The sequence below is a fragment of the Spermophilus citellus genome, assembly GCF_964194105.1.
Source record: "Spermophilus citellus genome assembly, chromosome: 5".
NCBI lineage: Eukaryota > Metazoa > Chordata > Mammalia > Rodentia > Sciuridae > Spermophilus > Spermophilus citellus.
The window spans coordinates 40,549,498-40,573,837 of record NC_138186.1 but is presented as its reverse complement, the minus strand read 5'-3'; the positions used below and the strand labels follow the sequence as shown (position 1 = coordinate 40,573,837).

General features: G+C 37.3%; 1 protein-coding gene across 1 annotated transcript in view; it reads right to left on the bottom strand.

Annotated features, from left to right (window-relative positions):
- Positions 1 to 1,173: 1,173 nt before the first annotated feature.
- The window catches only part of LOC308650209 (serine palmitoyltransferase 1-like), a 43,295-nt gene continuing 20,128 nt past the window's right edge, over positions 1,174 to 24,340 (bottom strand). The window contains exons 6-12 of the mRNA XM_081296214.1: positions 20,169 to 20,301; positions 13,444 to 13,573; positions 9,986 to 10,075; positions 4,653 to 4,760; positions 3,160 to 3,255; positions 2,772 to 2,868; positions 1,174 to 1,274 (exon numbers count right to left, since the gene is read on the bottom strand). Coding sequence (XP_081152340.1) covers positions 1,216 to 1,274; positions 2,772 to 2,868; positions 3,160 to 3,255; positions 4,653 to 4,760; positions 9,986 to 10,075; positions 13,444 to 13,573; positions 20,169 to 20,301 — 713 coding nt within the window. The 3' untranslated portion in view covers positions 1,174 to 1,215. The remainder of the gene's footprint in view (positions 1,275 to 2,771; positions 2,869 to 3,159; positions 3,256 to 4,652; positions 4,761 to 9,985; positions 10,076 to 13,443; positions 13,574 to 20,168; positions 20,302 to 24,340) is intronic.

Genomic DNA, 24,340 nt, shown 5'->3' with positions numbered 1-24,340 from the left:
TAGAGCAGGGGCTGGAAAATGGGGAAGACTAAGTCACAGCAATGTGGTTAGGTTGCCCACAAAAAGGAATTTCAGAGAGAATAAAAGGCAGGACAGAGCTGGGGGAGATGGAGGCCTGGACTCTGGAAAGGAACACAGTGAAGGACATCTGAGGTGTGCATGATGAATGTGCAGGTCTCCCAGCATCCTGCAGTGTGCTGGCATATTAATATTTCAGGAACCAATGTAACTGGAATCAACAAGTAATATCCCTCCAGCATGAATCATGCAAGACTAACTTCTGCTACTATCACAGACACACCTAGAATTCTAATTGTCTCTGCCCTACTTTATCTGGAACAGCTGCAATCTACTCCTTTACCTACTCCCCTTTTCTTTCAGCAGTCCCTGGTTTCCATATGGTGCAACAGAGAAAGATTTCCACAACTGAAGAGGCACTATGCCATAGGAGGCAACAAGGAACCCCTCAGGCAGTGTGAGATCATTTCCTATGAGACCAGAAATCAGCGTGAAGATGTCACCAACCTTAATTTTTTTTCTCAAGAGGAATCTTAAAGAACTGTTCCTCTGCAATTTTTACTTTTTATAAAAAGAAAACAAACACATGTAACACTCACTGCAATTTCATTTCTTTTTCATGTCTTAATTTAAAATAAAACTTAGTTTATTAAAAAGTAACATGGGCAGGAGGAACTAGGTGCCATTCAGTGACATAACACTTAACACTCTTTATCTGTGCAGATTAAGAGCAATATGGGCTGGGGATGTGGCTCCAGCGGTAGCGCACTCGCCTGGCATGCGTGCGGCCCGGGTTCGATCCTCAGCACCACATACCAACAAAGATATTGTGTCCGCCGAGAACTAAAAAATAAATATTAAAAATTCTCTCTCTCTCTCACTCTCTCTCCTCTCTTACTCTCTTAAAAAAAAAAAAAAAGATTAAGAGCAATATTACAGTGTTTACCTTGGTGATTTCTTGTGGGAAGATGCTGGACTGTTATTTTTATCTTCTGTGTTGCTATAATATGTTGTTTATAAAAACAAAGGCATGATTCTTTAAAACAATGACAGAAAAGTTGCCCCAGTTTTATACCTATAATAAACAGTTGAGTGAGCTGTTTTTGGTTTCTCGGCTGCAATGTGGTCAAATTTTAAACTTTTCATTTGTTGTTTAAGTATGGTACAGATAATTATGTTGGTTGAAAATTATATCACTTACCCTTGTAAAGCTTTATGAATTTGCTGGCACTTTTTCTTCAACACTGCAAAAATACCTAAATGAAAAAAAAAAAAAAAACATTTGGTAGTATAACCTAAAAAAAATATATTTTTTTTTTTTAAAGAGAGAGGTGAGAGACAGAGAGAGAACGAGAGAGAGAGAGAGAGAGAGAGAGAGAGAGAGAGAGAGAGAGAGAGAGCATTTTTTTAATATTTATTTTTAGTTTTTTTGGCGGACACATCATCTTTGTATGTGGTGCTGAGGATCGAACCCTGGCCACACGCATGCCAGGCCAGCGCGCTACCGCTTGAGCCACATCCCCAGCCCAACCTTAAAATATTTTTAAAGGCCCAGTTCAAGTGCATCAATTTAAAATGCTGCAGGTATTTTTAATTAGTATCACTGAGCCAGTATTAGCACTCCTCTGAGAGCTTGAACTTTGTCTTTGGCCCCTATTACCTGGCCTCTTCTCACTCGGACACTCCACTTTCAGCAAAATCTGGAATGACGATTTCTGAGTAAAACAACTACTCTTGTTATTCCAAGATTCTACAGATAACACGGCAAAAAATAAAAGTGTACAAATCTACTACTTATTTCTTTATTCTAAATTATTTGGTTAAAAAAAAGTCAACTATAACATTTAAAAAAAAATTTTTTTTAATTCAAGGAAAATTCAAAAACAAAAGTATCTGACCAGGAAGCAGAGGAGTCAGGCCACCTCATAAGTAAGCTTCTGAATGTATGCACAAATTTGACTCATATCTTCTCATTCTCTGAATTAATGTCAACACTGAAGATTCAGGCATGCCAGGTATCAGGCCTGCTTCTCCTTTTGTTTTAGTTTTGGTAAGGTGGTACTACTACAGCCAAAGACCACATTTTAAATTCTCTGTTGACTTTTATTCTGCTAAGTAAGCTATTGGTAAACCAGGCTTGGCCTCAGTACTAGCTGATGATTCAAAGGCTGAAAGAAAAAACTAAAATAGTTATAAATTCAGAAATACCAAAGAGCAGCACATTCTGGTTAATTTCTTAAAAAACTATAAACCAAACAGTGACTGGAAAATTTACATGAATGACAACGTCTAGGCCAGCACTAATGTAACCCCCCTCCTCTGGGCATCTTCTCTAGCTACAGCAGCCAGCCATGCTTTGGCTCCATCTCCAAGCCTAGGACAGAAGCTCTGATCCATGCCTTTGAGGCAGGGACAACTTCTTCACTGTCATTCTTCCTATAATCGCCAGATACAGAATGAGAACCCCTCATTCAAAATGCTTGGAACATTTCAGATTTCAAGAGTTTTTTGAATTTTGTAATATTTACATAAAACTTACTGATTGAGATTCCCTAATTTGAAAACCTGAAATGTGCATGTCTATCCTCAAAAAATACTGAATTCTGGATTTCAGATTTTCAGACTAGCGATGTTCAACCTGAAATGTAATTCGGAGCCTAAATTTTATTTTGGTAAATAATTTCCTTTAGCTAATTCCTCCAAAAACCAAGCCAGTAACATAGTTAAAATAACCTGAGTTTAAAAGATTGTACCTGGATTCTCTTCCATGATGTTGAGGGCTTCAATGGCAGCAGCAGCCAACAAAGGAGGTAATGAAGCCGAAAAGCAGTTTCCCTGACTGGAGAGTCGCTAAGAAGAAATAAGTCAGAAGTATCACACATACTTCTTTGGGTAAATATTTGGATCTTGACACTATCTACTGAACAGTGTCTCCACATGTGGTGAAGGGGTAAGATTCAGCCAAGAGTAATCCATACAAAGACTTGTTAAAAGGGAGATAATTCCTAAAGGTATTGAGAGTCTCTTAAAAAATTGGCTTTTAAATAAAAACTGGTAAATTGAGAGTAAAATTCTGTATTATTCTGAGGTGACAATGAAGCAACCAGTGTCAGATTTTGCTTGTTTTTAAGAAAGGCTTACCTGATGGTCAATTACAAACGACCTGCCACAGCAGAAACCTCCAATGGAAGCAAGTGAATTCTCCATGTTGGCACTGATAAGATCAACATCATCAATCTGAGAAAATCAGGAGAAAGTGATAGTTATTCCTCCATGGAGATAAAACTTCAGTGTTAATTATGTCTGTAAATATATGAACTCAAACAAGCTACCTACATGAAAATAAAAGAGTAAAAAAAGATACAAAAAAATTTATTAAATCTATTGCTATAAGAATCACAGTTTTATGGTCTTCTCTGAAGTGTCTCATTTTACACTTTTCTGCTATTTCATCATGCATTCACACTTAGCTCAAAGCGGAAAAGTAAATTAAAAGATGAAATCTGAAGCTGTTTAATGTTAAAAATATAGTTTACAAAATAAGCTTTTTCCACTGCTAAAACAGTGGGCTAACTGGCTTTTACCCCAGAAAAAACTAAATCTACCTTTTTTTTTTTTTTTTTTTGAGAAATTACTCCAAAACTCCAAATATCATGGCAATAGAATTTCTGACCAAAGCAGACCAACTGGGCAGTGATAAACCTAACTAGCTACCCTGTGGGCCTCTAAGTTCCTACATCTTCTGATCTTGTACTTTTGCTCTCTCTTCTTTTGCTCCATCCCCTAGCATCAAGTTCCATTTTGGGTATATAGCAGGAGTTCAATTAAGTTCTTCCTTTTTTAAAAATTTATTTTATGTGGTACTTGGAATTGAACCCAGGGGCACTCTACTGCTGAGTTGCATTCCTGGTCCTTGAGTTAAGGTCTTTTGTTAGGTTGTTGAAGGTAGTCTTGAACTGGAGACTCTTGCCTCAGTCCCCTGAGCAGCTGAAATTATAGGTATGTACATGGCATCTTCAGTAATTACATCTTGAGGACTCTGATAATGAATTTGATAGTTAGTTCACATCTGGTGTGTTTTTAAGTGATTCACAGATGCAACAAAGATCTACATTCCTGCTAAACTTCTGTAATCTTGCTCTTAATAAAAAAAGATTGTTAACCTTTTATTATGAAAAGTTTCAAGCATATACAAAAATAGAATAGAATGAAGAATGCCCATCACCCAGATATAATCATTACCCACTCAAGAACACGGTTTTGTCTATGGCCCCATATTACCTGCCCTCCTCACTTCTTTGCAACAAATCCAGACAAATCCTTTTACTTCTATCATAAACTTTTAAAAGGACTTCTAAGGCAATTTTTAATGATTTTAGTAAATGCATTGCAAACTTTAACTGATTCTAGAAAGAGACATGAAAAGTCAAGATCACACACTCCCACTTCCAGAAGGAAGCTGGGGTCCCCTGGCCAGAATGACCAAACCCACTGTGGGCTCAGTGAGAAGACAGAGACCATAGTTTCATCCCTCTACAGGGATGAGAAGCACTGTCTTATATCTATGAAAACCCAGCACAATAGAGCCATATGTTTCCTATAGGAGGGGAATTTCCCCCAAATGGAGAACTTACACTGATTCCATAGTGCTCAGTGACTCCTCGGCCATGCTCCCCAAGGACTCCAAATGAAAGACTTTCTTCCAAAAAGATTCTTGCTTTGTATTTATATTTTAATTCAACCTAGGTGTTAAATAAAATCCAACTTTAAAATACTAATGATTAGCAGCAAATAGAGTATATTTCAATGAAAAAACATTAAACCTGAAAATGTAAGCACAGTTGACTCAATATTTGTGAATCCTATATTTGCAAATTCACCTGTTAAAATTTACTTGGAATCTCCAAACCAACAACTCTCTTTACATATGCAGTGTCAGAAGACAGGCATGTGTAGTGTTGTGGTGAAGAATTCAAGTTATTTGACACTTGTGTTCTTAGCTAAAGTTGAATAAGTCATTGTTTCAGCTCAGATACTTTTAACAAGTACCCTTTTCATGGACATTACTTATTGCCACACTTTTCTTGTTTTGGTGATTCTCTTGGTGATTCTGATATTTAAAATGACTCCCAGTTGTAGGGTTGAAGTGCAAGAAGACTATGAAGTACCCTGAGAAAACCTGTGTCAGAGAAGCTTCTTTCAGGCATGAATTTTAGGGGCTGTTGGCTATAGGTTCAAGAAGAATGAGTAAACAATATGTATTATGTATTAAACATGGTGGCTTTACACAGAAACGCACTTAAAACAAGGTGTTTTAAGTGTGACAAAAATGTTGTGACTAGAGGCTCACAGAAACCTAATCTTAACCCTTATTTGCCTCAGTAGCATAGCTCAGCATTTCCATGTCAGCGTTTGTAGCAATACTTGGTAGAACATAACTATGGTGAATGAGAATTGAGTGTACTTTAGACCTCTAAAATGATCCAATTTAACTCAATAAAAAAGACAGCACAATACGAAATTTTTAAAAAGTAAATGTTAAAATAGTTATATGTACAGGCATGTAATCTATCAAAATTTTTAAAAAGTAAATGTTAAAATATTTATATGTACAGGCATGTAATCCATCTGTTATACACTGGTCTGACTGTACATACAAACTCCTGGGGATATGTAGATATTCCTCCATGGGTGGCTTTAATTTGGAATCTTGTTTTCATTAATATGGTTCATTAGTCAAAATATTTTTCTCTTTATTTTCAGGCTTAGGTGGGTATTAATCTGTACCTTTTCTAATTATTTCACTGGTTTAAAAGAACACAATCTAATAATCCATTAGAAGCTGATATATGCATGTTTGTCTACAGATATTTTTTCTCTAATGTATAATTAATTTACCCATAAAATTTGAATATAATCAGTTTCATGACTGGATTAAATATAGCAATCAGCTACTACATTTTTATGTACATAACGTGAACAGTAGTTCTAAAGTCTTCCTCTGACTTATGTATCTGTTCTTGGGTCAGAATCACACTTCTAATTTTAAGTTTAATTAGATTAAATTAATTTTTCTGCTGAAGCTACAGAAATAATACATAAAATATATAAGCTGTTTTGGTGCCCCATATGACAAGTTTTTGATGATTTGTTTTTCATTGTTGAAATTTTACTGGCTATTCTTGCTAACCAATGTTAAACACGGAGGGGGAGTTGAAGGGGCTGGATGTCCATCAACAATGAATAAACTAATTTGGGGAGAATTACATCTTCTCAACACTGCTCTTTCCCATTCTTTAATATGAGATATTTTATAGTTTCTAAAAATCATATTTTAGAAAACATTTAATAATATCACAGTGCTAGCACAGAAAAAGAGCAATCAGCTAAACTTACTAACAGGAAACTCAGGATCAAACATTAGTTGCATCATGTAATCTTTACATGATCAATACTTACACATACTTGGTCTGTTCTCATATTTTTGTTTCACTGTATATTTGTTCATCAGCAATACCTTATGATCATACCCATGTAACATACAGTTTTAGTACCTTTTGGCCCATCACCTCCCCCACATCATCCTATCAGTCTTTGATACTCTCAAGAAATAGGGAGAAGAAAAATACATTTCTTGTGCTCTACAACACAGAAGTGAGCTATATTCTCAGAAGAAGTAATGAAAACTTACATAGTAATAATAATAATATATAAATAATATGTAAAGCCTTTATTTTGAATTCAAATGCAAGTAAAACACCACATTAACAGAATAAAGAAAAAAAACCACGTGACAAGTTAATGCAGAAAATGCATTTTACAAAATCCAACAACTTCTCATGATAAACACACTCAACAAATTAGGAATAGGAAGGAACTTCCTCAACTTGATAAAAGGTACTTATGAAAAATAGTTAACATCATTCTCAATAGTGAAATAGTGAAAGCTTCTCCTCCCAGATTAGGAACAAAACAAGGGTGTCCACTTTCAACACTACCAGTCAATATCATGGTGGAAATTCTAGCCAGAATCAGCAAGGGGAAAAAAGGGCAGGGGAATCCAAATTGAAGGAAGAAATAAAACTCTCTCTCTCCAAACATGACATATTACATACTGAATTAGATCCACAAAACAAAAACATTATACAATGCATACATGTATAGAAATATCATGTTACTCTACTCCATTAATATGTACAATCAGTTGTAATTCCACAAGCATGCAGTAAATAATCCAAAAAAAAAATCACATTTATAATAGAATCAAAAAGAATCAAACACTCAGTGGTAAATTTAATGAAAGAGGAGCAAGGCTTACTCACTGAAAACTGCAAAACAGTAATCAAAGAAATTATAAAAGAGCTAAATAAATGGAAATATATCTCACAGATCAAAGACTTAATATCCTTAAGATGGCAACATGTTCCAAAGTAATCTACATATTCATGCAATCCTATCAAAATCCCACGGCATCATTTTACAGAAATGGAAAAACTTATCCTAAAATTCAAATGGACTTTCAAGAGGCCCCAAATAGCTAAAACAATCTTTCAAAACTTATTTTAGGGCTGGGGATATGGCTCAAGTGGTAGCACGCTGGCCTGGCATGCGTGCGGCCCGGGTTTGATCCTCAGCACCACATACAAAACAAAAAGATGTTGTGTCCGCCGAGAACTAAAAAATAAATATTAAAAATAAAATTCATTCTCTCTCTCTCTCTCTCTCTCTCCTCTTTCCTCTCTCCTCTCTCCTCTCTCTTTAAAAAAAAAAAACAACTTATTTTAAAGCTACAAAAGTTGAGACAGTGTGGTACTGGTATAAGAATGGACATATAGATGAATGTAATAAAATTCAGAGTCTAGAAATAAACTTATGAATCTTTGATCAATTGATTTTTCACAATAATGCCAAAACCATTTCATGGGAAACAACTAGTCTTCAACAAACAATGCAAATAACTAGATAACCATATACAAACAAAGGAATAAAGTTGGATCACTACAGCATAGTATATAAAAAATTAACTCAAAATAAACCAAGGCCTAAAACTATGAGTGAAAACTATAAATTCTTCAAAGGAAAAAAGGAGTACACCTTCATGGCTTTTGATTAGACAAAAGATTTTTAGATATGACACAAAACAGCTAACTTGTACCACATCAAAATTAAAAATTTTGTGCATCAAAAGACAATATCAAAAAGTAAAGCAAAACTTCATATAATGGGAGAAGATATTTGTAAATAATATATATGATAAGGGCTAGTACCCAGAACATAAAAAAGAGCTCTTATAATTTAATAACAAAAAGACAACCCAAACAAAAAATGGGCAAAGCATTTGAACAGATATTTCTCCAAAGAAGATAAACAAAAATGGCCCATAAGTACCTGACAACAGGCTCAACACATTAGTCTTTTGGAAAATGCAAATCAAAACCACATGAGGTACTATTTCATACTACGATGGCTAAGAAAAGAAACAAATCAACCTAGAAAATAAGTGGTGGTAAGAATGTGGAGAATCAGAACACTGCTGATGGGAATGTAAAATGGTGCAGTCACTGTGGAGAACAGTGTGACAGTTCCTCAGGAAATCAAACAGTTTATCCTAAGATCCTGCTGATGGCAGCCCTACTCATAATAGACAAAAGATAGGAAAAAACCCACGGTCATTAAAAGATGAACAGATACAATGTGGTATATATTCACACAATGAAAGATTAGCATTAAAAAGGAATCAAGTATATGACACATAGCAGTAAAATGTATGTGAACTTTGAAAACATAGTAGTGAATGAAGTCAGCCATATTTAAAAGGTCTCATGTTGTATAATGCCATTTATAGAAAGAATTCTGACTAGGTAAATCCATAGAGACAGAAAGCAGATTGGTGGTTGCTAGGAGTTAGGGAGAGAAGAATATAGACTGCTTAATAGGTATGGATTGTTTTGAAACTTGATGGAGTTGATGGTTGTACAACATGGTGAGTATACTAAATGCCATTAACCTGCAGACTTAATTTTTTTTTTGGTGGTGTTGGGGGAGGGGTCAAACCCAGGGCCTAATGCATGTCGGGCAAGAAATCTATCACTGAGCCGCATTCCTAGCCTGACCTGTATACTTTAAAATGCCAGTTTTATGTTATGTGAATTTTACTTTGATATGGAAAATCTCAATGATCATGGTTTCTAAAAACAGTACACTGCTTTCAAGGTTATAAAGTTGAATTTTATAACATACATATTATTTAATTTGCATGAAATTCAATAAAGATCAAACTAATTTAAAGAAATGAAAAGCATACCAATGGTTGCATGGGACTAGAAACAGACACTGACTACAAAGAAGCATGAGAGAACTTTCTGGAATGATGGAAATGTTCTGTACCTTGGCTGTGGTGGTGGTGATGATGAGGTATATAAATCTATTAAAATTATCAAACTGTATACTAAGAGTTGGTGCATTTCACACACATCAATTGTGCCTCAATAACATGTTTTTAAAAAGAACTTTTTAAAAAAATTGTTGCTGTGGTGTTATGGATTGAACCTGGTGCCTTGTGCATGCTAGACAAGTGCTCTATACCGCTAGGTTATATCCCCAGCCCTTTTAAAATTTTATTTTGTGACTGGGCCTAAGTTTCCTGGGCTGGCCTGGAACTTGTGATTCTCCTGCCTCAGTCACATGAATAGCTGGGATTACAGGTGTGCAATGCTGCAACCAGCAATAAAGTTGCTTTATAAAAACTTTTGATTACTTTTTAAAGCCCAATGTTAGCATGTAAGTAATCTGCCTCCCTTGAATGATCAAAATATCTTTGATACCTAGTGTGCAAAGCACTTTAGATGTCACACACTCAATGTGGTCATAAGCAAAAGGCACATCTGCCAAACTATCCAATACTAAAATAATACTAAATAATGAATAAATGAATAAATACTAAAAAGTGAATAAACACATTGCTTACCAATTCTGGAAGAGGACAAATAGTTCCAGTATTCATATACAATCCTTCTACTACAATGAAACGTCGAGTTACACGAGCCTTGCGAGGATTCTTAAAAAAAGAACCAGATATCTTAAATTTCAGTAATTCCAAGTCAAAAAATCTGTTACATACTCCCTACAAAGTTCACCTCACAAGATTTATTCATCAAAGAAAAATGGTCTAAATGAATTTAAAGCTCAATGTTTGAGATCCTGTTTTTTTTTTCCCCCCCAGACATGTTTTTCATTCACAGCACTGACTAGGGGACCTCACACATACTTACAGCACTTGAACTGTGTTAAAGCACAAAGGAAACCCTCCAACTCCAGAGAGACTGGGATGGGACCCAAGGAAACTCTGGAGAAATTTTATATCATGATGAAGCACTGATTCCTGGGCTACATGGGTAAAAACTACTGATCAAATAATATGGCTAGGATTTGTGCATTTCCATGTCTTTAATTTTTGCCTAAAAGAAAAAGAACCATAATGAAGATGATGATGATGAACAGCATCATCATCAAGCAGGGAGAGGTACAGATGGTACAAGAATGGCAGGATGCTGGTAACAATGTTGGGAAAAGGAATGGGAGAAACTGCAGCTCTCAAGAGCAATGCAACTGTTTCCTTTTGTGTGCATGGCAATTTTTACACAATCAAAAGTTATAACAAAAATCACAAACTCTGATCTCCCTGACATACCAAAGTATAGCAAAACCCTTGTCCTTCCTCACTCTCCCACTGACCTGTCACTGGGTCAAGTAAAACTCAACTATGACCTTGGTCTAATGATGTCGAAGGTTGGGTGGTGATGGAGAGCCTATTCAAATAATATGGATCTCCCAACACCCTGCTCACAGCAGGTCACTATAAATTCTTCACATGGTAAGAATCTGTAGATGCTTCAGGTGTGTCTGAATGAAAAAATACTGGTGGCCACAGATAAGAGTTAGAACTCACTTCCTACTCAAAAGGTTTCTTGCCTCTAGACATTTGCTCCATTGGACAGTTAGAAACTCAAGTATCAGCAATGCTTTAAGGGGGCAGTTTAGGCAGTTGAGGTCCAGCAAATTATACATCACTAAGGTTGTTCAATCTTGTCATTCAGTCAACTCAAAACAGAATGCTTCTCAGATAGCAATATGGATCTATCAGGAGTCAATGATGAAAAGAGGTCACCTTTATTTCACCATGGTGGCAGGCATTCTGCCTTAAAAAAAAAAAAAAAAAAGTTCTATTTTACCTTTTTTTTTTTTTTTTTTTTTGGCTGGACTAGGAATTAAACACAGGGTCTTGTACACGATAGGTAAGTTTTATTATACTGAGCCATACCTCCAGCCCAAGTATTTTCTTAGGATTTTAAAATATTCATGTAAGAGTCATAAGAAATGAAAAAATATATTAAAAAAAAGAATTTAAAAATTAGCTATTTACATCACTCAATGATAATTTTTGTCTCTTTGTATATGTCTACTACTTTGTTCAAAGTTAGAATTATATTGCAATAATTTCAGAAACTGAAATTAAAATTAAAAAAAAACTGAAATTAAAAATATGTTATGACCATTTCTAGATTATTTAGTATTATTTAAAATATGATTTTAATGGAGATATTCTACTTTGTGGGAATAACACAAATAATCTAACTATTCTAATGTTGGATTTAAGTAGTTTCCCTCATTTTGCTTTTTGTTTGGGGGAAAAAAAAAAACCCACCAACCTTTAACACCATTTCTGATTATTTTCTAAATGTGACACCCCACATATGGGTCAAAGGGGAATCTAAAGGGATATCTAAGTGGAATATATTTGCCCACTTACCTTCTAGGAGGTAGGTGCCAATTTAAACTCTTCCCACTGTTATAGAGCATCCTTTGTTTCAGTACACCTATGTGGGCACCGCTTAAAAAAATGTGCCATAATTTGAAAAACTAAATCCTTTAGGTTATTTCCTTAATCATACTGCAGTAAGGGTTATTTTTCACTTGCACAGTATGTGTAAGTAATCCTTCTATGAAATTTTATTTTTCATTATTCATGAAAACTTCCATGGATTAGAAATCTTATAAAACACATGGAATATGAATATGACATCTTCCAAATCTGTACAATATTAGCTAAATAAAATAATCTACAATACACTGAATTCTTGGTCATACTTTCCAAGGCAGTATTTTTCAATCTGGTGGCCAGCATGTTATTACTAAATAAGAATAATAAAGATCTTTTTTACAATCTATAGAAAGAAATTCAATGAAATGGCTTCAAGTTTAGAAATTGTAGAAATTTCTCTGTAGCTTTTTTGTTTGTTTTGCAGTACTAGAGACTGAACCAAGAGACACTTTACCACTGAGTTACACCCACTGCGCTTTAAAAAAAAAAAAAAAAAAGTCTATTTTTTGAGACAGAATCTCACTAAACTAGTGAGGCTGGCCTTGAACTTATGATTCTTCTGCCTCTGCCTCCTGAGTGTCTGGGATTATAGGTGTGCGCCATTGGGCCCAGCTTCCCTGTAGATTTTTCTAAACTGATCCTAAACAAAGATGACAGAATCCTAAATAAATAAAGCAAATATTTGGGAAAATGGAAATTAACACAAAATTGAGGAATGTGATGTGCATTTTCATCTGCTATTCTAGTTATGAATGAGTCAAGTCACATCTGCAAAGTCCTCTTGAAACAGTTGAGATAAAGGATACAACATTCAGGCTCCCAGAACAGTCCACCTATCACTATGTCCTGTTACAGAGCCATAGACCAGAACTACTCTTTCCATTCTTGTCATCATAGGAAAAATAAATTATAATCCTAAGAGTGATGCTTTGAACGTACTTCCTCTGTGCCATTCTCTAATTAGAAACCAAGGGGGCAAATACAAACCACCACCACCAGGGGCTATTCATGTTCCTGGGACAAAGGACTGAAAACAGGGCTGCAGGTTGTAGGCAGTCCAATTACAGGGCAGTCCTTTCCCACAGGCAGCAGCTGCTTAGCGCTCCAGGGTAAGGATGGGGTGGGGAGAAAGGGTCTTACTTGGTTCATAAATAAATTAAAATCTGCTGCCATTCTTTCCTCCATGTAATTGGTACGTGATTTATTCTGATATAATAAGCCTATTTTGAATCCACTAGATACATGCCCTAATGAGTTTTGGTAGTACTATACAGAGTTGAGAGTGTGTATCTCCCCCACTCACTAAGTGCAAACTGTCCCTCAACCCCCTTAATTTTGCTGTATATAATTATGGCATTGACAAGGCAATTACAATCAGTCTTGGCTCTCCAACACGAAATATATTTAATAAGCAGGAACACGCTTACTTAATATCCAAATGTGATCCGCAGGCAAGTTTTCAATGACAAATTACCATTTCATATATAATTTAGCTGGTTAGAAAGTACAAAAGAACTGTATAATTTTCTTCAAAAGAATCATACCTTTTGATCTTCGATCTCTTGTTCTTTTAGTAGTCGCTCCAGGTCAGCTACATCATTATGCTTAAATAACTTAATGTCACTACGTGATGCTTGTAATCCTTTCTGAATAGCAAAGCAGGCAGCACTATCTCTGCAAAGGAGAGAGGTTCACCAAATTGGGGTTAAAGGGCCTTGTCAACATTCTCAGGAAAGGAATGCTTGCTTTTGTGAGTTAACCAATCTCCAATTGTTAACTGGAACACAGCAAATAAAACATGTTTGAGCATTCATAGGTCACTGTTTGCTCTTCACTCTGCAAGTCCTTGTCACACAATTATCACATTTAATCTATTCTAAGCAGTGCATACTTGCCAAATTCTAACCTCTCTGAGATCAGGATGCACATATCAAATGACTCACATGCTTGCTCTTTCTAAGAAATACACAACATACTGGTGCAACTCACTATCAGTGTCATCTCTGATGTGACTGGTATTCTGCTATATTTTCTCATGGGAAGCAACAGTGGTAGCCCAGCTGGACAGAAGGGTTCTGAACAATAACCACTTAACTATAACCAAACGTTATAGGAAAAAACTATAGCTCCAACCTCACTCAAACCAGCAGAGACTGAGAAGGGAACCTCGACTTGACCCTTGAGGGGCTATAACAAAGTATCCCACACCCTCCCGGGGGCCATCAGAAAAGGCTAAGAAGTGAGCTGGGACTTTCATTGCTAGCTGGCGACAAGAGGACCCTGTCCTCCCCACTGGGGTGTTGGCAGAGACCACATGGGGTACATAAAATTCCATCCCAGTATTGGGGCACCCTCCTGGTTTTTGCTTGGTGGTGCCAGACGTCATTTAGGGAAAAATCAGTACTGTCTTCATCACCCAGCAGCAATGAAGAAACTTCCACCTCAGATGTTAACGGAGGCCAAGTAGGAACCTGGGATGGGACACCCTAGCAGCAGTAACAAGGAGGCAGTCCCCCACTCCTTCCCTTGTTAGAACAGTGTCAGAGAAAGCTGACTGAAAGAGTTGGTTTAAAGAAGGTATACACGATAGTACATAATATGACATGCTCAGGTTCCAATTAAATATTACTTATACCAAGAATCAGAAGAACTTACACAGAATGAAGGAAAACAAATGTCAATACTGAGGTGAAAGAGAAAACAAGATCATCTGACAATTATCTCAGAATATCCAACACAAAAATGTTTCAATGAGCAATTATTAACATGCCTGCAAAAAGTGAAATAATAGGAAGCCTCAGTAAAGAAAGAGAAGTTATAAAGAAGAATCCTGAGAAAATATTAGTACTGAAAAACAAAACAAGACTTTATTGAACGGATAGGAAAGAATCAGAGAATGGAAAGATGTACGAATAGAAATGATTCACGGTGCACAACAGAAAGAAAATAGGCTAGGAAGAAATGAGCAGAGATTCAGGGATCTGTGGGAGTATAATAAATGATGGAATATTTGTGTCACTAGAGTTGTAGAGGGAAAAGGGAAAAAGGGTGGGACTAATAAAAAGGTTCTCAAAGAAATAATGGCTCAAAACTTCCCAAATTGGACAAATGGCTTAAACCTATAGACTAAAGAAGCTGAGCAAAGCCTGGAACAGTAAACCCAAACAAATAGATGCCCAAACACACCATAGTCCAATTCCTGAAAACAAATGATCAAGAAAAATATCTGAAAGCAGCCAGAGAAAACAGACTTGGTAGAGTGCACAAATCTCAGTCTGATTTCTTTTCAGTGCTTATAAACCTGCAATGACCTCAATATTTTAGTTAATTTAAAAACATGAATATGAAATAAATAAGTGAACACAGACAACAGATTGAAGGAACAGACTTAAGTTCGTGAATAAACTTTGTGCTGAAATTTTCTGTGTGTGAAACATCATCACCATTCACTGAAAGGAAATGAAGCACTGTGCCTGATGGATTTGTCAAGACCAATTTATCAAACAACATTTTTACCTTTAGCATCCCTGCATTCAACTGAATTTCAGGCAAAAGTATTATATTTAAAATTATGCAGAATTGGAGGCCGAACAACATGGCAAGATCCTCTGAGTAAGATCTTCCAGCAATTGTCTCCCCAGATTCTGAATTTACCAGTTATTCATAAACTAAACTATTACCACCAAGAACTACGGAAGCCAGGTAAGCGAGAGACTACAGGGCTTACTTTTAGTGTAACAAAATGAAAAGACACTGAAGAAAGCAGGAAGGAAGGAGTTACTAGAGAATCACCCCTTCCCTAACTCCAAGCAGAGAGAAACTTCCTGCATGGGGGAGAGACAGGGAATTAAGTTTAGGCCTTAGACTTGAAACACAGATACCAGGCCCACCATGATGAAACCTGGTACCAGAAAGAGTCCCATTACCCTTACCACCAGGGAAAACCTCTGAACTGAACCTATGGACCTGCATTAGCCAGGCTGCACAGAGACTGCCTCTGCCACCCCTCCTCCACGTTGGGGTGGCAGGCTTAGAGCAAGACTCTGCCCTTTGAGGAATAGGGCATGAAAGCTGGCATAGGAATGTTTTGAAGTGGGAGTGCCAGGCCTGCCATGTTAAGACTCAATGCTGGGTAGAAACCAAAGACCTCATTCACAAGCCAGAGCTCGAAGATGAGTGACTGAGACACACCTCTGCCTCAGGTGGAGACCCATGTGCCAGTGGGATAGGCCAAAGTTTTGGCCTGCATCACTGCCAGGACTGAAGTGGGCCTGAGGCACATTCCCCATGCTCCCGGACTATATATGTCCCTGAAGCTGTGAGACTTTGGTGTGATCCAGTTCAAGTGTTAGCCTTGGTATCTGAAGAACTGTCCTTACCACTCCTTCCTCAATCTTGGGTAGTACAGCTACTGCTGGGCCAGTGCTCACAGATGGCACTCCAGATTTGCCTAAGCACCAGGTAGAGAAGGACATGCTGATTGGTGATATAGACTTGTGCAAATGAAAAGACACACTGAAGTCTTGGTATGTCCTTTAGACTGTGCAGGTCCTTATGGCTCAAGAAACTAGAAAAACACACATGTGAAGAACACACATACACACACACACACACACACACAATCAATCAATTAAACACATAGGTGGCTCTTTGAAAAGATAGACAAACCCTTAGCTAAAAAAAGGATAAGACTCTGGGCTGGGGATGTGGCTCAAGCGGTAGCGCGCTCGTCTGGCATGCGTGCGGCCTGGGTTCGATCCTCAGCACCACATACAAAGAAAGATGTTGTGTCCACCGAAAACTAAAAATAAATAAATAAATAAAAAAGGATAAGACTCAAAAATCACAGACAAAACAACCAAAGAGATGAAAGATCTTTACAAGGAAAACTATAAAACAGTGGTGAATGAAATTAAAGAGGATACCAGAAAGTAGAAAGACATCCTATTTTCAAGGACTGAAAAAAAATCAGTATTATTTAGATATGCAATCTAAAATCATCTACAGATTCATTGCAATCCCTAAAAAACAAAGACATTCTTCAAAGACAAGAAAAAAATATTTATATGGAACCACAAAAATCCCCAAATGGAAAAAGCCATCTTGAGCAAAAGAACAAAGCAGGAAGAACCATACTATTTAACTTCAAAATGTAATATAAACCTACAGTAACTAAAATAGCATTGTATCTGGTGTATAAGCAGATATATTAGACTAGTGGAACACAACGGAGAGGCTATAAGTAAACAACCCGTTTCTAGGGTCAAATGATTTTGGGCAAACACGCGCCAGAGAAAGGATAGTCTTTTCAATGAATGGTGCTAGGAAAAAGTGCATATCCACATGCAGAAGAATAAAGTGAAACTCCATCTCTCACCAGTTACAAAAACCAACTTATAATGGATTAAGGATTTAAAGACCAGAAACTGTGAAACTATTAGAACAAAACAGGGAATATGCTTTAGGATACCTGAATGGTTAAACAAGTTTTTAGAAAAGGCCTCAAAAGCACAGAAAACATACGCAATAGTCAAACAGGATCACATCAAACTAGAAGCTTCTGTACAGCAAAGGAAAACAAGAAAAGTAAAGAGACAACTTACAGAATGGGAGAAAATACATGTGTTTCCTCAAAAACCTAAAAACAGCTGGGCATGGCAGTACATGCCTGTAATCCCAGCAGCTCAGGAGGCTGAAGGATCCTGAGTTCAAATCCAGCTTCAGCAACCACAAGGTGCTAAGCAACTCAGCAAGACCCTGTCTCTCAATAAAATACAAAATAAGGCTGGGGATGTGGCTCAGTGGCTGAGTGCCCTGAGTTCAATTCCCAACCCCCCCACCGCCGCCACCCCCCTCCAATAACTAAAAACATACCTGATCCAGCAAATCCCACTCCTGGTTATTTAACCAAGGGAAATGAAATCAGTCTGTTGAAGAGACACCTGCACTCCCATGTCTACTACAGCATAATTTACAATAGCTAAGAGATAGAAACAACCTAAATATCCATCAGCTGATAAATGGATTTTTAAAATGTGGTACAGTTGGGTATGGTGGCACATGCTTGTGATTCTACCTTCTTGGTAGGCCGAGGCAGGAAGATCGAAAGTATAATAAAAGTGTGGGTAACTATCTGAAAATAAAAATTAAAAAGGGCTTGTGTGCAGTTCAGTAGCAAAGTACTTGCCTAGTATGGGTTTGACCCTTAGTACTATAAAAGGAAAGAAAAAGAAAGAAAAGAAATGTGTCACATAGAAAATGAAGTACTATTCAGCCATAAAAAAATGAAATCCTGTCATTTGTGGCAATCTGGATGGAAATGAAGATAACTACGTTAAATGAACCAGGCAGAGAAAGACAAATACTATATGATTTCACTCTTATGTGGAATCTAAAAACATCGGGAATGGGAAATTCAGAGTAGAATGGCAACTGTAAGATGACAGAAAGAACAGCAGGGAGGGAGAGAAGGGGAAAGTTTGGTCAATGGATACTAAGTTACAGTTAGATAGGAGCAAGAAGTTCTGGTGTGATTATAGACAGTAATTATGCACAGTATATTTCAAAACAATAGCTAGAAGAAAGCACATTAAGTCTTTACCATAAAGAAACCATAAGAGCTTGAGGGGATAGAAGTTTAAATTGATTTAGATAGTACATAATGTATACACGTACTGAGATATCACACTACCCAATCAATATGGACAATTTATATTTTTATGAATCAGTCAAAAATAGATCATGTAGAAGAAAATAAACTGTCTAATGATTCCCGGGAAGCAAAAAAGACACTAGGTATAGTGCATGGAAGGATATGTAGCTTAGGTTTCCCACCAGCTAAAACTCAAAACATAGTATTTATTGAATCTGATAAAGGTAGCTACAAGTTCACTTCTTCTGGACTTAAACTCAAAAACGAATTAATAGTGGGTCCTTGAATAAGTGGTAAATAGATGATGACATTGCAGTTATCTCTAACTCTGCTTTTATGGAAAACAAAGAAACACTGTTTAAATCAATGGCTTTCAAGTTAGTGGTGAGTCTTTCACAGTATTTAATTTTAATTAAAATGCCCAACTAAGCCTTCCTCAGTGCTCCAGATTACTGAAGGGTTCTGGTGAGGATTGGGTCACATATACCTTGAAAATCCCTAGGGAGACTCAGCTCTGTAGCGGGTGCAGTGGAAGGTTCTGCCACTGCACAAGCAGCACCTCCAGTGGTGAGTGGCAGGTAACAGGACAGTGCAGGGTCCAGGCAGGCCAGGCTCCAGCATTCAAGTACTCGGACCCCTCTTTTTTTTGTTCATTGATTTACTGAACTAATATTTAAATGAATACTATTAAATGATAAATGTGATCCTAAGCAATGGGCTTTCAGCAAGAAACAGAAGAAAATAATCAAAGATATAAAATTATTAACTGTTATAAGAACTAGAAAAGAAGAGTGGAGAGAGAATGTCTCTTCGTGCTTGAGGGGAATGAAGGACAGGCAGTGGGAATGTCAGTGCGTTGATTCATAAGGATATCAAATTCTTTCTGGCAGGGGTTTTGACCTGCTCTGAGAAGTTGAGCAAGGCTTCCCAGCACAGCAGATATTATAAATATAATGAGCAGGAAATAAATTGATGACAAGAGGAGGGAACAGTATTCCAGGCATGGGGACTGCATGTACAAAGAACTTGAAGGGAGAGGAAACCAGTGTGTAAGGCTAATGAGGAGGCTACAGCTCAAATATCTGGGGAGAAATGGTTAAAAGGAGAAAAAAAAAAAAAAAAAAGCCTGAAAAGGTAGTTCACATCTTCTCCTTGCCAGCCTTTGCATTTCTAGTGACAGCAGTATCATGCATCCAGGATCTGCTGTGGGCAGTAAGGACATTTTCAATTTATGGCTCCTGTGTCCTTAAATAAACTCTAAAGCGAGATTAGCAGAGATCTGAGTTTGGGATGGATGGGTGATGAGAAGTGACTGCCAGGCAGAATGAGCAGTGTGAGACCATGACATGGACTCAGGAGGCACCACAAGGCCACAGAACTGAACAGGGAGGGCAGGTGGTATGCCTCATCTAAATGTAAATAAATAAAATCTCAATAGCAGATGACAACTGAAACCTTCAAGCATCCTTGAGTAAATGTCTCATACCCTTTGTATATTTCTTTACAAATAAAAAGAAAACTTCCTATTACAGTATGTAGAAAACTTCCAATGGAAGAATTCTCTGAGATGGTCAACATTTCAAATTCTGACTGGAAGTACAAGTAAAGCTGACTTACACAAATACAATGTTTCCTCTCTTAGAGTAAGCAGGAATCGCACTGGCTATGGTGGAAAATCCATATGAATATATAATGGCTTCTTCAGTCTTCATAAATTTTGCCAGGCGCTCTTCCAAATCCAAATGAACATCTATTTCAACAAAAAAGTTGAATAAGTTAAAACTGTCTTATAATGATTGATTCTTCCTTTACACTAAAAAATAAAGAAAGGAACATAATAGCTTAATTATTAACACTTTCACCTTATGGATAAAATCTATTTTTTAAATAATAAACTATAAAAGATATATTAAAATAATTCTAGGCTAGAAGCACTTCTGAAAAACACGAAATTAACATCAACTACCTTCCTATCTATAAATGTGTGACAGAGGCAATTTTGCTTTTATTTCACTCTACTGTAGGAATTCCAGATCCACTGACTATCTACTTTAACTTCCTGGAGCAAAAACACTGAGGCCACGTTAATATACCGTCTTTTTGCATTTTAGAGAAAGGACCTGTAAACTCTGCAGGAGATGGTAACATGTATTAGCAATTCAGTGACGATGTCTTTCACAATCTGTGTTAGTATTCTTTGTGGCATCTGCCATCTCTTTGTAGGATTGGGCTTCTGTCTGAATTTCTTAAGAGTATACCGGGAAATTCAAGTTTATAATACCTAAAGAAACAGGATACCTCCACAGAAGTAGCTTATGAAGAATGCTGATGTAATGATTAGATAATTTATAATTATTAAACTGACCTGTTTTTATTTCCCTCTTAAATCAGGGTTCCTTACAGCTGTGCCATGAGGCTTCATGTCCTGGGATGAAGGACAGCAATGCTTAGAGTGAACAGTCTACCAACTGCCTTTGATCCTTAGAACTTCAAAGTAGTTTTACAATGAGACATTATCAAGGAGAGAAATGAATTTTTAAACATTCCTTTTGCTCTTTTAACTGCAGCAGGACCCACATCTGGAGGACTAGATCACAGTTTTCCCATTTGCTCTGTGCAAGAAGCACTTCTGACACAGGAAGGAAGAAGCTGGGTCCTGCCAGCTCTGAGGGAGAAAGGAGCGGGTGATGATAAGAGATAGCAGAGACAGATTTTTGAGATGGTGGAAGAAGAAGCTGTGGTATGTTCCCTGAGGGGAAGTCTGAACTAGGGACAACAGCAGGAGCCAAGACATTTCCACGTGAGGGACGTTTCCAAGTGGTAGAGAGTGCGGATAGCTGGCAGGGCCCACTCTAGTTATAGACTTCTTAAAAGGATGTTACAGAACTGTAAAAATGAAGTCACATTCCAGCCAAGTCATGATTAAACATAAAGCATGCTTCTCTTCATTTCATTTCAACTTATACAAATGGAATCTAGAGTCATGAAAGAAACACATGAAATATTCAATTTCCATTACCAATAGAGTTATCTTCAGACTGGATACTTTTCCTTATGTCAACATTAAACAAACGTGGGATTTTACAATAACACTAAGTTTAGTGGACTAGATCCCAGTTGAGCCAAGTAGGGGATATTGTGACATTACACCAAGTCCAAGGCACCTTCTAAGAGAGATGTTATTTAGTGAAAGGTTTCAGGCAAAACCTGGCTGGAGAGCGAAGAGTAGCTGAAAACTGAAGAGTCCAAGCAAATGAGTAAGGGTTAATCTCAGGGAGGTCATCCCTCACATCCTAGTGTTACCTCCCAGCCACTTCTCACTTTGCCACCAAGCAGACCCCAAGGAAGAGGCCTCCTTCAATTATAGTGCCTCTGATTGGGAGAATCTACCACAAACCTCCCCAAGTAGTCAGCAGATGGGCTGCCCAGGACATGGTGGACTGCTTTCATTAGACATCCCAATTTCAAAAAAGAAAATCATGCTATGGACACAGACACCTTGTTTTTGCTAACTATAAAAGGGATTTTATTTTAAATCATTCTATAGACTTCTTAGCTCTAAATGACTCCTGACTGATGAGAGATGAGACTGTAAAACTGAACATCGTTTTGTTTCAGGGCTTCAGAGTGAGCAAGTGAGTGGATGAAAACTGGCATGTTAGGACTACCCCATCATTACCTGCACTCCTAACTGTTTATATACAGGTGCTGTAAGGTAGCAAGAAAAACCTTCAAACTATAAATCAACACCTAAGTACAAAAGTTTCAGAAAGACTGGGCTTTCCTTTTATCTAAAGATTCTGGGTTTGGCAGATACTGGCCTTGCAGAGCAGGTTCTGTGACAGGGTGACTGCAGAACTAGTTTCTCTTGATGCTACTTTGTGCAATGAAGAAACTCTCAACCCAAGGGAGGGGAGTCAGCAAGGAGGAAAACCGTCAGGGAGCTATTCTTTGACTTCTGATGTTCATGTCTTCTGTGAACAAATGCATTTCAGCAATTGATACTTCAGCTCTGGATGGAACAAAACTCAAGCACTGCATTCTCAAAGTCACAGCAGCAGATACCACTGCAGAAGGTGCTCCAGAGAGTCTCTACAAGACTCAGAGCACTGGGCCCATTTTCTCACACTTGCTTATCTTCATGTCTAGCTCCCAGATCAGAGGCTCTGGCAGCCAAGGCCACCATGAAGTTCAGATTACAGACAGGCCTTGGGGTCCCCCGTCACCTGGTGTGCATCTGGGAAAACCTAAAACTGCGCTGTGCCTCTCAGTGCCTCAGCCATATGGGATAATAGCTAGCCCTTCCTCAAAGGGATGTTAGATTCACATGGGTTAATGCCAATAAAGAACAGTGCCTGGAATGGAACAAGCAGGATGCTATGTAAGACTGCTCAATTAAAACGGTACCTGGAGAAGAAAAGGTTTTCTTTTAAAAGGGAAAACCCGGTTACAGTTTGCTATCTTAATTATCTGAATTTCTAATAATTACAGTCTCTTCTTCTAAGAACTACTTGTTTAGCTTCTTACTTAAAATGAAATCATGTGATAGCCTTCTGCACTGTTTTCTTGAGGAAAGACCAAAAAATAGTAAACTTTGTCACATTTTAGAAACATTTTACCTACTATGTTTTTCTCTAAGAGCTTCATATTTTTGCATTTATACCACTCTTTTGAAAAAGTCCTAGATACACAAGTTTTTCTAAAAGTAAAAATAATAAGACATATGTATTCATTAGAACATAACTCTAGCACAGGATGTTTTTCAAAATGTTTTCACATGAGAATCCTACCAAACTTTTAAAAGCTATGCAAGAAGAGATATTCCCACCTGAGCCAACCACACCCTAGGACTGGCAGGAGAAAAGTGGCACATCTAGGAATTTTATGTCTAATGTTCTTCCCACTAAAATATGAAATGAAAGTTAAGTAGACTAACACAAAGAAAGAAGATGTTTTCAAAAAACACCCAAATGAACAACTGTTTACTAATGGCTCCAAACAGAATTAAATGCCATCATCTCTCACCAAGAAACCCTTACCACACAACTGTCTTTCCATTTGGTGAAGCCAAAGAGCCATGCAGGAATTACATATGTAAAACAGATCCCAGGGTACCAGGGAGAAAAATCACAGGTAAATATAGGTTTAAGTATATTAAAAGCAAAACAAAGAAAAAAGTGTTCTTCAGAAGACACCCTCGTGGGTGCACAGAGATCAGATAGCCTCGGAGGAAGAGAAGGCTCCTTAACTTCCTCAGAAGTCGGTGAGGAGACATTCTGGTCACCATTGTGAGAACTTGTTTAGCTCTACCTGCCATGCACCTGGGAGGCAGGAGAAGATTTAACCTAAAAAAAAAATGACATAAAATTTTAACTCAATCATTGCTATATTTCCTTTTTTTTTTTTTTTTTTTTTTGTATTAACCATCTGGCTTATATGCTACTGTAAAAATAGTAAAAAGGGAATATTAAGGAAATTTACTTGTACCACAAATGATTTGTGTTCACGATCTGAAAAATTGGAAAAAAAAAAGAGAGAGAGAGAGAGAAAGAGAACTAAAAGAGGGAATGGATTTGGAAAACAGATGCCTGAATATGATAACTCTAGAGAAGAACACAAAGAAGACAAAGTTAAAAGCTATCTTTTGGGGGCCCTGGGAAAAAGAGATCCTAAGCCTTGAACTAAACTCTTTAGGGATACACATAAGACTACAAGAGGGAAAGGGGTCCCTCATAACTGCTTCTGTGCTCAGTGCAAAGAGCAAATGTGCCCTAAATATTTAGAATAAC